The sequence below is a fragment of the Schistocerca americana genome, chromosome 9 (genome assembly GCF_021461395.2).
Source record: "Schistocerca americana isolate TAMUIC-IGC-003095 chromosome 9, iqSchAmer2.1, whole genome shotgun sequence".
NCBI lineage: Eukaryota > Metazoa > Arthropoda > Insecta > Orthoptera > Acrididae > Schistocerca > Schistocerca americana.
In genome coordinates this window covers 119,383,150-119,398,493 of record NC_060127.1, presented here as the reverse complement: position 1 = coordinate 119,398,493, position 15,344 = coordinate 119,383,150, and the positions used below count along the sequence as shown (strand labels likewise).

The 15,344-nt window shown below is 47.4% G+C and overlaps 1 protein-coding gene across 1 annotated transcript in view; it reads right to left on the bottom strand.

Moving 5' to 3' along the window:
• The window catches only part of LOC124550726 (proteoglycan 4), a 190,550-nt gene that overhangs the window by 12,262 nt on the left and 162,944 nt on the right, over positions 1–15,344 (bottom strand). Inside the window, exons 7-9 of the mRNA XM_047125447.1 lie at positions 14,907–15,128; positions 14,702–14,846; positions 12,175–12,468 (exon numbers count right to left, since the gene is read on the bottom strand). Of these exons, the coding sequence (XP_046981403.1) occupies positions 12,175–12,468; positions 14,702–14,846; positions 14,907–15,128 (661 nt within the window). The remainder of the gene's footprint in view (positions 1–12,174; positions 12,469–14,701; positions 14,847–14,906; positions 15,129–15,344) is intronic.

The following is a 15,344-nucleotide window of genomic DNA, read 5'->3' as shown; positions in this document are numbered from 1 at the left end:
TGGCTCAAACAAGGAAGGCACATCAATGAACAAAGCCCTCCTGGGTGATTACTAGTGTGTAAGAAAGGAGTATTCTATTGTATTGTATGTTAAGCGGGGACCTATAAACGACGGAGAGGCTCCATCCCCGCCACAGCCGCAGTCGTCCACAACCACATGATGACTACCGCAGTCCACTTCACCCCTCTGCTGCCCTATCCCGTACCACTCTTTCAGGGTTATTGCTCGGTTCGGACCCCGGTGGACCACCCCAGGGAACGTCTCACACCAGACGAGTGTAACCCCTATGTTTGTGTGGTAGAGTAATGGTGGTGTACGCGTACATGGAGAACTTGTTTGCGCAGCAATCGTCGACATAGTGTAGCTGAGGCGGAATAAGGGGAACCAGCCTGCATTCGCCGATGCAGATGGAAAACCTCCTAAAAACCATCCACAGACTGGCTGGCTCACCGGACCTCGATAGAAGTCCGACGGGCAGATTCGTGCTGGGGACCAGGCACTCCTTCCCAATACGGAAAGCCGTGCATTAGACCGCACGGCTAATTGGGCAGGTGTTAAGAAAGGAGCATACTCACATACACTGCTAAACCAAAATGTTATGAGCACTGCTCGCCTTGTGATTGGTAGCATTACGATCAAATGTGGTGGTAAGGAAAGTGTATAAGTGGAGAAAAGACACACGGGGAACAATTGTAGCGACGATACGGTCCGGGAAAGGGGACAGCCACTTACAAATGCGATTTTAACAAAGGGCAAATTATTATAGCCCAGCGACCGGCAGCTCCTGGGAACGAGCGATACTGGTTGGGTCTTCATGTGCTACTGTCGTGAGCGTGTGCAAAGTGGTTGAAGGATGGTGAAATTATGAGTAGGTGACGAGATGTTAGAGGAGCACGTGCCATCACAGAATGTGGTCAGAGGCTTGCCTGTTCTGTAAAGCACCATATGCAGCGATCTGTGGCACATCAGAAGACAGAGAACAATGGTGCTGAACGCACGAGTGTTTTGGAGCACATCATTCAGCGCACATTGACCAACGTGGAACTCTGCAGGTGACGAACCCCATGTATTGTGAGACTCGCAGACATATTACGGCACCGTTTCAATGACGTCTCTTAATGACTCCGGCCGACTCTGAACGACAACCACGACTGCAGCGCTGCGCGCCCAAAACGTCATATCTGACTGTCGTAATCATATTTTAACAATCAGAGAGTTTTAACCACGCATTACCGCATCACACAAAGGCTATAGTGATTGTACAAGCGATTGAGACGCAGAAATGGCAACCTCAAAGCGAAGAGGTTGAAACATCAACCAACCAGTTGCAAACCAAAGGTTTATTTAGTCCTTGACCTAAGTTTTGATATTTCTAAAAATAACATCTTCAGAAGGAGTGACCTTGTTACTTCACATAGTGGTGCAATACACTAGCTGAATCCAAGCGGCTCTTGTCATACACTACTGGCCATTAAAATTGCTACACCACGAAGATGCCGTGCTACAGGCGCGAAATTTAACCGACAGGAAGAAGACGCTGTGATACGCAAATGACTAGCTTTTCAGAGCATTCACACAAGGTTGGCGCTGGTGGCGACACCTACAACCTGCTGACATGAGGAAAGTTTCCAACCGATTTCTCATACACAAACAGCAGTTGGCCGGCGTTGCCTGGTGAAAAGTTGTTGTGATGCCTCGTGTAAGGAGGAGAAATGCGTACCATCACGTTTCCGACTTCGATAAAGGTCGGGTTGTAGCCTATCGCGATTGCGGTTTATCGTATAGCGACATTGCTGCTCGCGTTGGTCGAGATCCAATGACTGTTAGCAGAATATGGAATCGGTGGGTTCAGGAGGGTGATACGGAACGCCGTGCTGGATCCCAACGGCCTCGTATCACCAGCAGTCGAGATGACAGGCATCTTATCCGCATGGCTGTAACGTATCGTGCAGCCACGTCTCGATACCTCAGTCAACAGATGGGGACGTTTGCAAGACAACAACCATCTGCACGAACAGTTCGACGACGTTTGCAGCAGCATGGACTATCAGCTCGGATACTGTGGCTGCGGTTACCCTTGACGCTGCATCACAGGCAGGAGCGCCTGCAATGGTGTACTCAGCGACGAACCAGGGTGCACGAATGGCAAAACGTCATTTTTTCGGATGAATCGAGGTTCTGTTTACAGCATCACGATGGTCACATCCGTGTTTGGCGACATCACAGTGAACGCACATTGGGAGCCTGTATTCGTCATCGCCATACTGGCGTGTCACCCGGCATGATGGTAAGGGGTGCCATTGGTTACACGTCTCGGTCACCTCTTGTTCGCATTGACGGCACTTTGAACAGTGGACGTTACACTTCAGATGTGTTATGACCCGTGGCTCTACCCTTCATTCGATCCCAGCGAAACCTTACATTTCAGCAGGATATTGCACGACCGCATGTTGCAGGTCCTGTACGGGCCTTTCTGGATACAGAAAATGTTCGACTGCTGCCCTCGCCAGCAGCACATTCTCCAGATCTCTCACCAGTTGAAAACGTCTGGTCAATGGTGGCCGAGCAACTGGCTCGTCACAGTACGCCAGTCACTACTCTTGATGAATTGTGGTATCGTGTTGAAGCTGCATGGGCAGCTGTACCTGTACACGCTCTGTTTGACTCAATGACCAGGCGTATCAAGACCGTTATTACGGCCAGAGGTGTATGTTCTGGGTACTGATTTCTGAGGATCTATGCACCCAAATTGCGTGAAAATGTAATCATATGTCAGTTCTAGTATAATATATTTCTCCAATGAATACCCGTTTATCCTCTGCTTTTCTTCTTGGTGTAGCAGTTTTAAGGGCCAGTAGTGTATATAAAATAGATATAAAAACCATAAACACCACATGGCATGACTTGCAACCAGATTATATTCAGCATACTTCAGAATAAATGTACAAATGTATTCGCACACTGGTAAAGGCTCTTGGCTTCATAAGATTATAACAGCAGTCCAAAGAATAAAATATTTGCATAACGTAAGTATTCACCATGCGAGAGACAAAGGCCACAGTCACATTTAAGATATTTTAAGCTCAAAGGGTTCCCATGCTAATCTAACAATATCGTCAATTAGGAGGTACGGGGTTGTCGAGATTGGACTGTGGATCAGTGGAAACGTGTCACCTGGTCGGATGAATCACGTTTGTCGTTACACAAGGTCGATGGTCGTGTCCGGTTACACTTTCATCCAGGCGAACGGCTGCTCGAAACATGTCCCACGTCAGGGACACAGGACCGTTGGGGCAGTATTGAGCTAAGGGAGACATTCAGCTGGGTTTTCATGGGGCCTGTGGTAGTAATCGAAGGTACCATGACAGTTGTGTACCACATGTTTTCCCCAACGGCGATAGCATCTACCACCACATCAACTGTGCTGTAATAGTTTCAGGAGCAAGATAGTGAACTGACGTTTATGTCTTGGCCACCAAATTCGTCTGATCTGAACTCGATGGAAGACATCTGGGACGCTATTGGTTGCCTGCTCTGTGCCCACAAACCACTAGCCAGTAATTTACCGGAAGTGCATGATCTGCACATAACATCTGGTACCAAAAACCTCCAGAAACCTTATAAAGATTTGTCGAATCCTTGCCATGCAAAGAATTAGTTTTCGAAGGTGGACAAACATGTTACCAAGCAGGCTCCTCAGTGTATTTTATCTGAGTGTGTTGGTGTATAGTGCTGGACTACAAATCCAAAGATCTGCACAAATGGAAAATGCCGACTCGCACTGTGGATCTGCTGCGCGTTAAAATGTGGGTCCTGTGGGTCTGCAATTGGGGAATCGTCACCTTAGTGGGTGCGAGTAATGAGTGGAGGGCAAATATCTTTTAGGTACATTACGTATGTAGATTGTGGACAGTTGGGAATGTGGGTCTCACGGGGAGCGTGCAGTCGCGGTATTCATCTGTGTCCTCGGTGGCTCTGATGGACAGAGTGTCTGACAAGTAAGCAGGAGATCCCGGGTTTGAGTCCCGGTCGGGACACACAATTTCAACTATCATCATCGAGGTATATCAACAACACCTGTCGGCAGCTGAGGGTTTCAATTAATTATCATTGGTTCATAATCATCTAGATGTAGATGTATAATACTGTGAACAGGAACAGTTACTTCGAGTAATTTAAGAAAAGAGTAAATATTGATTTGCGTCCATCACATTGTTGTGCGCATAAGAAGCTGGGTGCTTGGGCGATATGCAGTCGCAGCGAGCAGTGTACCAAGTGATGTCCCAGCCAATAGCGTCAGTCTACCACATCCATCTGGAGCGTGTGTTTTGGGGTGCGCATTGATCATTTGGTGTTGATTTTCATGTTACTTCAGGTATAGTGAGGGTACTTAGCCAATGTGGTGTTCACTATGGGTGGCATAAAGCAAACACTACATTAAGAAGCTATACTGACCGTTTTCCGAGCATATAAATTGTATAGGGGGAGTGAGAAAGAGAAACAGTGGTAGAGTGTAGCACTTACCGGTTACTGGTGTAGGTAACAGCTGGAATATAGTGGCGAGCAGCAGATACACAGAGCACACTGGCGATGCAGCAACACATTCTTAAGCGCACTCTGCATAGAAAGCGTCACGCTGTCACCTTCTTACAATGGCTCATTACAAAAGTAAATCACCCAGAAGACATGGGTAAATGTCAGTGTAGCTCGTACACATATACACTGTCAGCAGGTACGGAAACGGTTAGAGTTGCAATTTTCTGTGACAGCTAGAATGATCACCAGAGCATATCAGTGTTGTTCGTGTTTAGTGTTGTTACCACATCTGGTTGAGTATATGAGGTCTGTTTGGAAAGTTTTAATAATGGATCCGCTACTGCTTACTGGTTTGGCGGGCAGGTACACGGAGGGTGGGAAGTAAATCATTGCCTTGACCTTGAATGCCCTCTGGCAGGAAATACATTGTCTTAATTCAGTTCGTTGTGGCTGCTGGTTGAGTTACGGCTTGTTCCAGGATTCTGTCTGCGTGAAAATGGACGTAAAAACGGAGCAACGAGTTTGTGTGAAATTTTGTTTTAAAGCTGGGAAATCAGCTTCTGAGACTTATGAACTATTATAAATAGCTTTTGGATATAATTGTATGAGTCAGTCAAATGTTTTTGTCTGGTTCAACAGATTTAAAAATGTCCGCAATCATTTGAAGATGAACCACGGTCCGGCCATCCTTCCATCTCAAAATCGAATGAAAATGTTGTGAACGTTCGCGACTTAGTGCGCTCTGATCGTAGACTTACAATTAGGAAGATGGCTGATGAACTTAATTTGAAGTTTCTATGCAGTTCAGTCAATTTTAACTGAAGATCTGGACATGCGTCGAGTGTCCGCAAAATTTATTCCAAACGTGTTGTCAAGTGACCAGAGACAATACCGATTTGAAGTGTGCCAAGAACTGATTAATTGGACAAAAAATGACCCAGATTAAGTAAACAGAGTAATAACAGGTGACCAATCGTGGGTATATGGATATGATCCTGAAACCAAAGTGCAGTCTTCGCAGTGGAAGCATGGCAAAGTCGGTTGAAAGTGAAGACAACGTTGGTGATTTTTTTCGATTCTACCGGTATTGTCCATCATGACAGACAATTAACCAGGAATACTGCAAACGTGTCCTTGAGCGTTTGCGCGAAATGCAGAAGAAAAGGCCTGCATTGCAGAAAGACAGGAGTTGGGTGCTACACCATGACAATGCTCCGGCTCACCGTGCCTTCTCCATCGTTGAATTTTTGACCAAATTCAAAATTCCTGTGCTTCCACAACCGACATATTCCCCTGATTTGGCCCCTGCGGACTTCTACCTGTTTCCTAAACTGAAATTTTCACTGAAAGAGAAACGATTTGACTCAATTGAAGACATCCAGGCAAATACGGAGAGCATCCTTAACGCACCTCAGGAAAAAAAATTCCAGGAATGTTTCCAAAAGTGGAAACACGTTGGAGTCGGCGTGTTCAGTCAGAAGGGAACTATTTTCAAGGAGACGTGTCACAGTAGCATGTAAGTATTACCACTGTACAATTACAAGCCCATTCTTAAAACTGTTCAATCATGCCTCGTATAAGGGTCGTGAGAAGCGTCAAATGTTTAGTGATCACTGTGAAGAAAACGAGACATGTGAAACAGCGTTATCAGCACCTGACAGTGTTTGGAAGGGGCCTCATTCTGGCTCTCCATTTGGTCGTCTGATCAAACTGTGCGGTATCCAGTTTTTTGGGACATTCAGAGGTGGCATGGGTCCAAAGCTCGACGGCATGGGAACACGAGGCCAGGCGTACTCAGTGTCATGGTTTCCATTGACCATATCTGAGAACAAGGAAAGATCACTGTATTGGGTCTGAAGCACATTATAATCCCTTCACATTTGCCCTTGACATCTGAGAATAAGCAGTGGACACTCTGCAGTACACCATTGTACAATTACAGTGGTTATAGACTGGCAGCAAACGGTTTAGGGAATTGCTGTCTCATATAGAGGAGTCATTAACATGACTGCTTTTGGAGTGGTCTCGTGACTGGGAAGCATGGTTCCCATGGCTCTGAGCACTATGGGATTTAACTTCTGAGGTCATCAGTCCCCTAGAACTTAGAACTACTTAAACCTAAATAACCCAAGGACATCACACACATCCATGCCCGAGGCAGGATTCGAACCTGCGACTGTAGCGGTTGCGCGGTTCCAGACAGTAGTGCCTAGAACCGCTCGGCCACTCCGGCCGGCAATGGGAAGCATGGACTGCTGATGAATGGCGTCACATAGTGTTCACCGATGACTTGCCATTCTGCTCTAACCCAGATGACCGTAAGTGGCGAGTATGACGGTGACCTGGGTAGAGGTCAAATTCATTCAATACTTTGGAGAGGCACTGCGATATTGCTCCTGGCGCTATGGTGTGAGGAGCCCCATTATGTATGGCTTCAGGCCACAGCTCGAATTTAGGGAACTCTGACGACACTACGGTATGTCACACACACCCTGCATCCTCGTAATAAGTGACGAACTCTTTGCAGTACTCTGTGCCATCCCACACCATTGGTTGGAGACTAGCCTACAGATTAGGGAATTGCCGTCTCATGTGTAGGCTGCTGTTAACATCCCAACACAAATGGCTGTTGTTGTGACTGGGTTGCATCGACTGCTCATGAATGGCATTCGTACTGTGGTGCCATTTTTCTACTGGATAATGCTTGTTCACACATGAGACGTGTCTCTATGAACAGTCTGTGTAATGTTGAGGTGCTCACATGGCCAGAAAGACTCCATATCAGTTCGCTATGGAACATGTGTGTGATCAGCTCGGATGGCAACACTTTGCCAGTGGTAGTATCCAGTGTGTCGATGATCAGTTGTCCGCAGCTCGTGGTCGTGCGGTAGCGTTCTCGCTCCCCACGCCCGGGTTCCTGGGTTCGATTCCCGGCGGGGTCAGGGATTTTCTCTACCTCGTGAAGACTGGGTGTTGTGTGATGTCCTTAGGTTAGTTAGGTTTAAGTAGTTCTAAGTTCTAGGGGACTGATGACCATAGATGTTAAGTCCCATAGTGCTCAGAGCCATTTGAACCATTTTTTTGATGATCATTTACGCTGCTTTTTGGCCAGCTTACCTCAGGAGAGTATGCACTGTCTTTATAACATACTTCTGAACCGCATCAACACTTGCATCCAGGCCAGAGGGCATACTACGTCATACCGATAAATGGACTAATAGTGCCAGGTTGTTTCTAAATCTGGCTTGATCTTGTAACCACTGAAATAACATCACAGTTAAGGAAATACTCTGGGCTATTATGCCGTGGCCGGACGGATTTCACATTAAAACCCAGCATTTCGTCCCATCTGTGGAGGACGTTTTCGAGGAGGCTCACAGCTTCTTTGAATACCGGATGCACAACCTAGCTCGCTACTCACCGCAGCAAAATTCCGTTTACGCTTGCACGCGCCCAGTGCTGTGACGTCACATGCTTTGAATAAGCGAACGCAATTGGTTGTTTGTCGACTGCCGTCGTCTGCTGTTGCTATCACCGCTATCAGCACCAGGATCCAAATGTCATTCCAGCGGTGTTTAGCTGTCCCCATGGCCGCTCTGTGGAGCTTTTCATGGTATCCGCTTGTGGTTGCCTCTACTTGAGTCCTATCAAAATTAATTCGGTGGCCTCGTGGCTGCAAAGCATCTGCCGCAACAGCTGATCTGTAAATATCTCTTCCCTTCTACAGTTGCCTTTGCTCGTCCAGTCTTTTTTGACCGTTCTTTTTGTAGTAGCCACATACGCCTTCCCACAATCACACGGAATCCTACAAATTCCTGCTTTTCCAGCAGTTTCGAGCATCCTTAGCCAGTATCTTTAGATTACCGCGATGTTGCATTTTGTCAAGACTTTTCCTATGCGGTCAGTACCGTCCCTAATGAAAGGCAGGGAAACTTTCAATTCCAAGGCTTTTGTGCACCTCTATGATTTTTGCGCGGTGGTCTTAATGCTCTTTTTACCTCAGCGGACAAATAACAAGTAACCATTCTTGCCGGCGGGGTGGCCGAGCGGTTCTAGGCGCTACAGTCTGGAACCGCGCGACCGCTACGGTCACGGGTTCGAATCCTGCCTCGAGCATGGATGTTTGTGATGTCCTTAGGTTAGTTAGGTTTAAGTAGATCTGAGTTCTAGGGGACTGATGACCTCAGAAGTTAAGTCCCTTAGTGCTCAGAGCCATTTGAACCATTTTTGAACCATTCTTGAGCAATCCATTGGTGGAGTGTTTTGGTTCCGTGCCAAACGGCTCTGGTTCACAAGTGTTCGTTGCTCTATCCGTTTTTATGGTGCCTTGCTTGTTGTGGGTGGTGGTTATAATCTCTGTGTCGGTTGCGGTCTGTATGCACAGGTTTTCGGTAAACTGTGTAGTCTCAGCCACCAACTGATTTCTGGAAAACTAGCGCATTAAGGAAATTTAATCTTCCACCTCCCTCCTCCTCAAGGGAAACTGCATTTTCGTTAGCTTGGACCACACAGTTTACAGAAAAAATCATGCGCAGATACCGCAACCGACGCCGGGATTCTAACCACAGTCCACAACAAAAGCGAAGAAACGGTGGCGGATGTAGCAAGGAAATCTGCAAACCACAGTTGCTTGATGCGGAATTAAAAGACCTCACGAAAGCATTGCTCAAGAATGCTTATTCGTCAGCTGAGGCAAAAAGAGCGTTACGACCGCCGGGCAAAAATCGTAGGGATGCACAAACGCTTGTGAAATCAAAAGCTTTCTTATCTTTCATAAAGGACGTCACTGGCCACATAGGAAAATTTTTGACAAACCGGAATATCGGGGTAATCTACAAACCCATCCGGAAAATACAAGATGACCGAAGGCCGGCCAAGGATGCTCGTAAACCGCTAGAAAAAGCAGGAACTTATCGGATTTTGTGTAGGTGTGGGAAGGTGTACGTGGCTACTAAGAAAAGGACGGTCAAAAAACGACTAGGAGAGCACAAAGACAACTATAGAAGGGAAGAGACTGACAGATCAGCTGCTGTGGATCATGCTTTGCTGTGGGGAGAGCATCACATTCATTTTGATAAGAAATACTGGCAGCCACAAGCGGACACCATGAAAAGCTACACAGAGAGGGCATAGTTAAATACCCTAGGAATAGGAAGGCAGAGGGTGTGAAATCGAATGACATTTGGATCCCAGTACTGAAGAAGGCAGTTGGGTGGCTGGTTTGGGAGAGGGGAGCAATCAGCGAGGTCATCGGTCCCATCGGATTAGCAAAGGATGGGGAAGGAAATAGGCCGTGCCCTTCCAAAGACAGCATTCAGGTATTTGCCTGAAGCGATTTAGGGTAATCGGAAAAATCGAAATCCGGATGGCTGGACGCGGGTTTGAACCATCATCCTCCGGAATGCGACTACAGTGTCCTAACCACTGTGCCACCTCGTTGGGCATAAAGGATGTGTACCGGTTTTCCACCAAGGGATGATTGCAACAGAATGCGACGGAAACTGACAATGGCCAATTGCACTCGGACAGCCAAAGCAAGTGACATAACGTCACTGGGCGGGAGCACGCATAACGGAGTTTTGCTATTGTCGGTTCAGGGTGTGAACTGGGCACTTAAAGAAGCTATGATCCCCCTTGAAAATTTAGTGCAGATGGAGACGAAACGTTGGGTCTTAATGCGGAATCCATCCGACAACGACATAATAGCCCATAATATTTTGTTAAATGTGACATTTAACGACAGTGAAAATTTACGTATCACAATGAAATAACATGATGTAAGCTATCAAGTCATGAAATGTCATTTCGTTTTCTGCTGGTCTCGTGGGTGCCTTCACTTTTTTTGTCAGGTGCTCTAGTTGCACATCACTGTAGTTCGTTATTCATTCACTATGTTCGATATCTTCTCCTTCTCTATAGCTGAGAAAAATAATGCAAGTCTTTGTCATAGGGGTATGCAAGAAATTTTCATTTTGAGTGTTTGGCCAGCAAGGGGAGGAGAGGTGTCAGACTTGGCGCAAGTGTTCTGGATTAAATCTGAAACCCTTCCACATTCTTCTGTGGAGTAAGGATATGTCACACTGCTGGATGTGGTCCTCACTTTGGATGGAGCCATAATCATTGGCAGCTGTGGGTGGCATTCCTAGGCTATCTGGCAGCACCTGATTTCGTTCTTCCTTCTTTATCATCATCTGCTTCCGGAAAGCTTTTGACACCGTTCCTCAGAAGCGACTTCTGATCAAGTTGCGGGCCTATGGGGTATCGTCTCAGTTGTGCGACTGGATTCGTGATTTCCTGTCAGGAAGCTCACAGTTCCAGACAGCAAATCATCGAGTAAAACTGAAGTGATATCAGGTGTTCCCCAGGGAAGCGTCCTGGGACCTCTGCTGTTCCTGATCTATATAAATGACCTGGGTGACAATCTGAGCAGTTCTCTTAGGTTGTTCGCAGATGATGCTGTAATTTACCGTCTAGTAAGGTCATCCGAAGACCAGTATCAGTTGCAAAGCGATTTAGAAAAGATTGCTGTATGGTGTGGCAGGTGGCAGTTGACGCTAAATAACGAAAAGTGTGAGGTGATCCACATGAGTTCCAAAAGAAATTCGTTGGAATTCGATTACTCGATAAATAGTACAATTCTCAAGGCTGTCAATTCAACTAAGTACCTGGGTGTCAAAATTACGAACAACTTCAGTTGGAAAGACCACATAGATAATATTGTGGGGAAGGCGAGCCAAAGGTTGCGTTTCATCGGCAGGCACTTAGAAGACGCAACAAGTCCACTAAAGAGACAGCTTACACTACACTCGTTCGTCCTCTGTTAGAATATTGCTGCGCGGTGTGGGATCCTTACCATGTGGACATCGAAAGGGTGCAAAAAAGGGCAGCTCGTTTTGTATTATCACGTAATAGGGGAGAGAGTGTGGCAGATATGATACGCGAGTTGGGATGGAAGTCATTAAAGCAAAGACGTTTTTCGTCGCGGCGAGATCTATTTTCGAAATTTCAGTCACCAACTTTCTCTTCCGAATGCGAAAAGATTTTGTTGAGCCCAACCTACATAGGTAGGAATGATCATCAAAATAAAATAAGAGAAAGCAGAGCTCGAACAGAAAGGTTTAGGTGTTCGTTTTTCCCGCGCGATGTTCGGGAGTGGAATGGTAGAGAGATAGTATGATTGTGGTTCGATGAACCCTCTGCCAAGCACTTAAATGTGAACTGCAGAGTAATCATGTAGATGTAGATGTAGATCATCATCAAAAATACCATCCTATCACTACCACTATCCACACACACATTTCTGCCTTCTACACGAGGCAGCTACACTTAAGACATAACTGTCACACTTTGCACTTGAAAGGTGCCACTTTGCACCAAGGAAGCAAACCTGTGGCAATTGGATGGCTAAACCTACCCCTGTGAGGGTCACTCAGCCAGAAATCCTTTAATGGTTTCTTCCTTAGCTCCTTACCACAAAGTGCCCAGTTTAGAATCTTCCGCAGTTGTAAAGTTCTGGGGTTGGGTCACCCTGGACACATATGGTGGAGATGAGACTGCCCTATCATTGTATAGTCTGAAGTTGGTTTGGCCACCTACGGTATGAGGCAGTTGCACGGAGTCCAGAGTGGGTGGATGTACCTTGTCGGACTGTGGAGTCGTCGGTGCCATTCCCACCGTCTGTCGTCGACTCACGGACAGTGGTGTGGGACGCCACTGGCGGCTGTGTCGTTGGCCCCTCGTCGACGCGGCCAGCGCCGGGCACGATGCCCAGGTTGTGCAGCACGGCGCGCATCTCGTCCGTCAGCATGCTCGTGTCTATGGCGTCCAGCGTCAGCGGGGTCGTCGATGTAGTCGTGCTGCCGCCAGAGGCGCTGCCGTCACCAGTCGTCTCTGTTCGCGTCAACACAAAAGGCAGGTTGTCATTTAGTCCAGCTGTTAATCATGATTCTTATGTCACAAATTTTCGTCTCCTTTAACTATCTGAACAATTCCTCAATCTCTTCATCATCTGCGGAGCTAGTTGGCATGCAAACTTGTGCTACTGTGGTGCGTGTGGGCTTCGTGTCTGTCTTGGCTACGATAAATCGTTAGGGAATTCAGTATTGCGAGATCAGCAGTGTCAAGAATGTGATGAGAATACCAAATTTCAGGCAGTACTAAGTCGGGTGATGCTGAGGGAATTAAATTAGGAAATGAGACACTTAAAGTAGTAGAGGAGTTTTGCTATTTGGGGAGCAATATAACTGATGATGGTCGAAGTAGAGAGGATATAAAATGTAGACTCGCAATGGCAAGGAAAGCGTTTCTGAAGAAGAGAAATTTGTTAACATCGAGTATTGATTTAAGTGTCAGGAAGTCGTTTCTGAAAGTATTTGTATGGAGTGTAGCCATGTATGGAAGTGAAACATGGACGATAAATAGTTTGGACAACAAGAGAATAGAAGCTTTCGAAATGTGATGCTACAGAAGAATGCTGAAGATTAGATGGGTAGACCACATGACTAATGATAAGGTATTGAATAGAATTGGGGAGAAGAGGAGTTTGTCTCACAACTTGACTAGAAGAAGGGATCGGTTGGTAGGACATGTTCTGAGGCATCAAGGGATCACCAATTTAGTACTGGAGGGCAGCGTGGAGGGTAAAAATCGTAGAGGGAGACCAAGAGATGAATACACTAAACAGATTCAGAAGGATGTAGGTTGCAGTAGGTACTGGGAGATGAAGAAGCTTGCACAGGATAGAGTAGCATGGAGAGCTGCATCAAACCAGTCTCAGGACTGAAGACAACAACAACAACAACAACAACAACAACCTCTCACCACAGCCAGCGCAGTGGCCGACGTCCGTCACTTGAAGACCGAGAGCAGCGACGTTTGTGTAGAGTTGTCAGTGCAAACAGACAAGCAACACTGCGTGAAATAACCGCAGATATCAAATTGTGATGTACGACGAACGTGTCCTTCAGAACCGTGCGGCGATATTTGCCATTAATGAGCTGTGGGAGCAGATGACCGCTACGAGTGCCTCCAGCACCTGTTCTGGGCTTGTAACAGTACCGTTTGGACACCCTTCACGACTGGAAAACTGTGGACTGGTCAGGAGAATCCTGACTTCAGTTGGTAAGAGCAGATGGTAGGATTGGAGTGTGGCACAGACCTCACAAGGCCGTGGACAGAAGTTGTCAACAAGGCACTGTGCAAGCTGGTGGTGCCCCCATTATCAAATGGTTCAAATGGCTCTGAGCACTATAGGACTTAACTTCTGAGGTCATCGGTCCCCTAGAACTTAGAACTACTTAAACCTAACTAACCTAAGGACATCACACACATCCATGCCCGAGGCAGGATTCGAACCTGCGACCGTAGCGGTCACGCGGTTCCAGACTGAAGCGTGTAGAACCGCTCGGCCACACCGGCCGGCTGCCCCCATTATGGTGACGGCTGCGTTTACATGGGATTGAATGAGTTAGGATTGGAGTGTGGCGCAGACGCCAAGAAGCCATGGGCAGAAGTTGTCAACGATGCATTGTACAAGGTCTATTATGATGGGGGCTATGTTTACATGGAATTGACTGAGTCCTCTGGTCCAACTGAACCGATCATTGACTGGAAATGGTTATGTTCGGCTACCTGGAGACCATTTGTTCCTCAACAACGATGGAATTTTTATGGATGACAATGCGCCATGTCACCAGGTGACATTTGTTCGTGATTGGTTTGAAGAACATTCTGGAAAGTTCATCCGAATGATATGGCCACCCACATCACCTGACATGAAGCCTATTGAGTATTTATAGGACAAAATCGAGAGGACAGTTCGTGCACAAAATCCTTCACCAGTAACACTTTCACAGTTGTGGTGGCTATGGAGGCAGCAAGAAAGTCCGACAAATTATTAGGAGCTATGACTTTTGTCACCTCAGTGTAGATACCGCCACCAGTCGATTGATTGGAGATATTGGTTTCAATAGAACGATATCATGTAGGGTCGTTACCATGTATGGTCTGAGAAAAGTCACATGGCGTGAAGTCTTATTACTTTCTCCTTCGACACATGAAGTGGTTCTGTGCTTTGGATATAATTTAGTTGGGTACGTCATACCTGTGGGCTTTCGAGAACGAGTAACTCTATTGATTGGAAGAAGGGGCTGTGGGAGTGACTCACCGTTGCCTGCAGATGGAGGGGGCTGGGCGAGCGTCTTCTGGCGACGGCGGCCGCGGGTGGGCGGCGCCGGGTCCAGCAGTCCGAAGCGGTGCAGCAGGTGGCGCATGTCCTGTTCCTCGGGCTCGGCGCGCGACTGCGGCAGCGGCTTGAAGGCGCGGTACGGCGCCGGGTCCGGGGGCGGCGGACCCATTGGCGGGTGGGCGGCGGTGGGCGGCGGCGGGGGCGGCGGGTCCAGCAGCCCCAGCGATTGCAGCAGTTCCCGCACCGCCGGCGAAAGCGCGTCCGCCGCCGCAGACAGGTCGGGCGTCACCGTGGAGGCGGTGGTTGGGGCGGTGGTGGTAGTGGCGGGCTGTGGCTGGGCGGCGCCGGTCACGGGTGCCCGCGGAACGAGGCTGTCGAGCACGCCGGGGTCCAGCGGCCGGAACGGCTGCACAGCCACCACAAATGTCAGCTTACTTCGTCATCGTTGTACCATCCCACAAACGCAGAAAGACAGTGGCCTAGTGTCAGGGTATACTGTGTCCTCACATACCAGGATCCAACCTAAAGTTTTTGTTTTTCTTTTCTCTGGCGTATTTTGTGACGTTATGTACCGGGTGATCAAAAACTCAATATAAATTTGAAAACTTAATAAACCACGGAA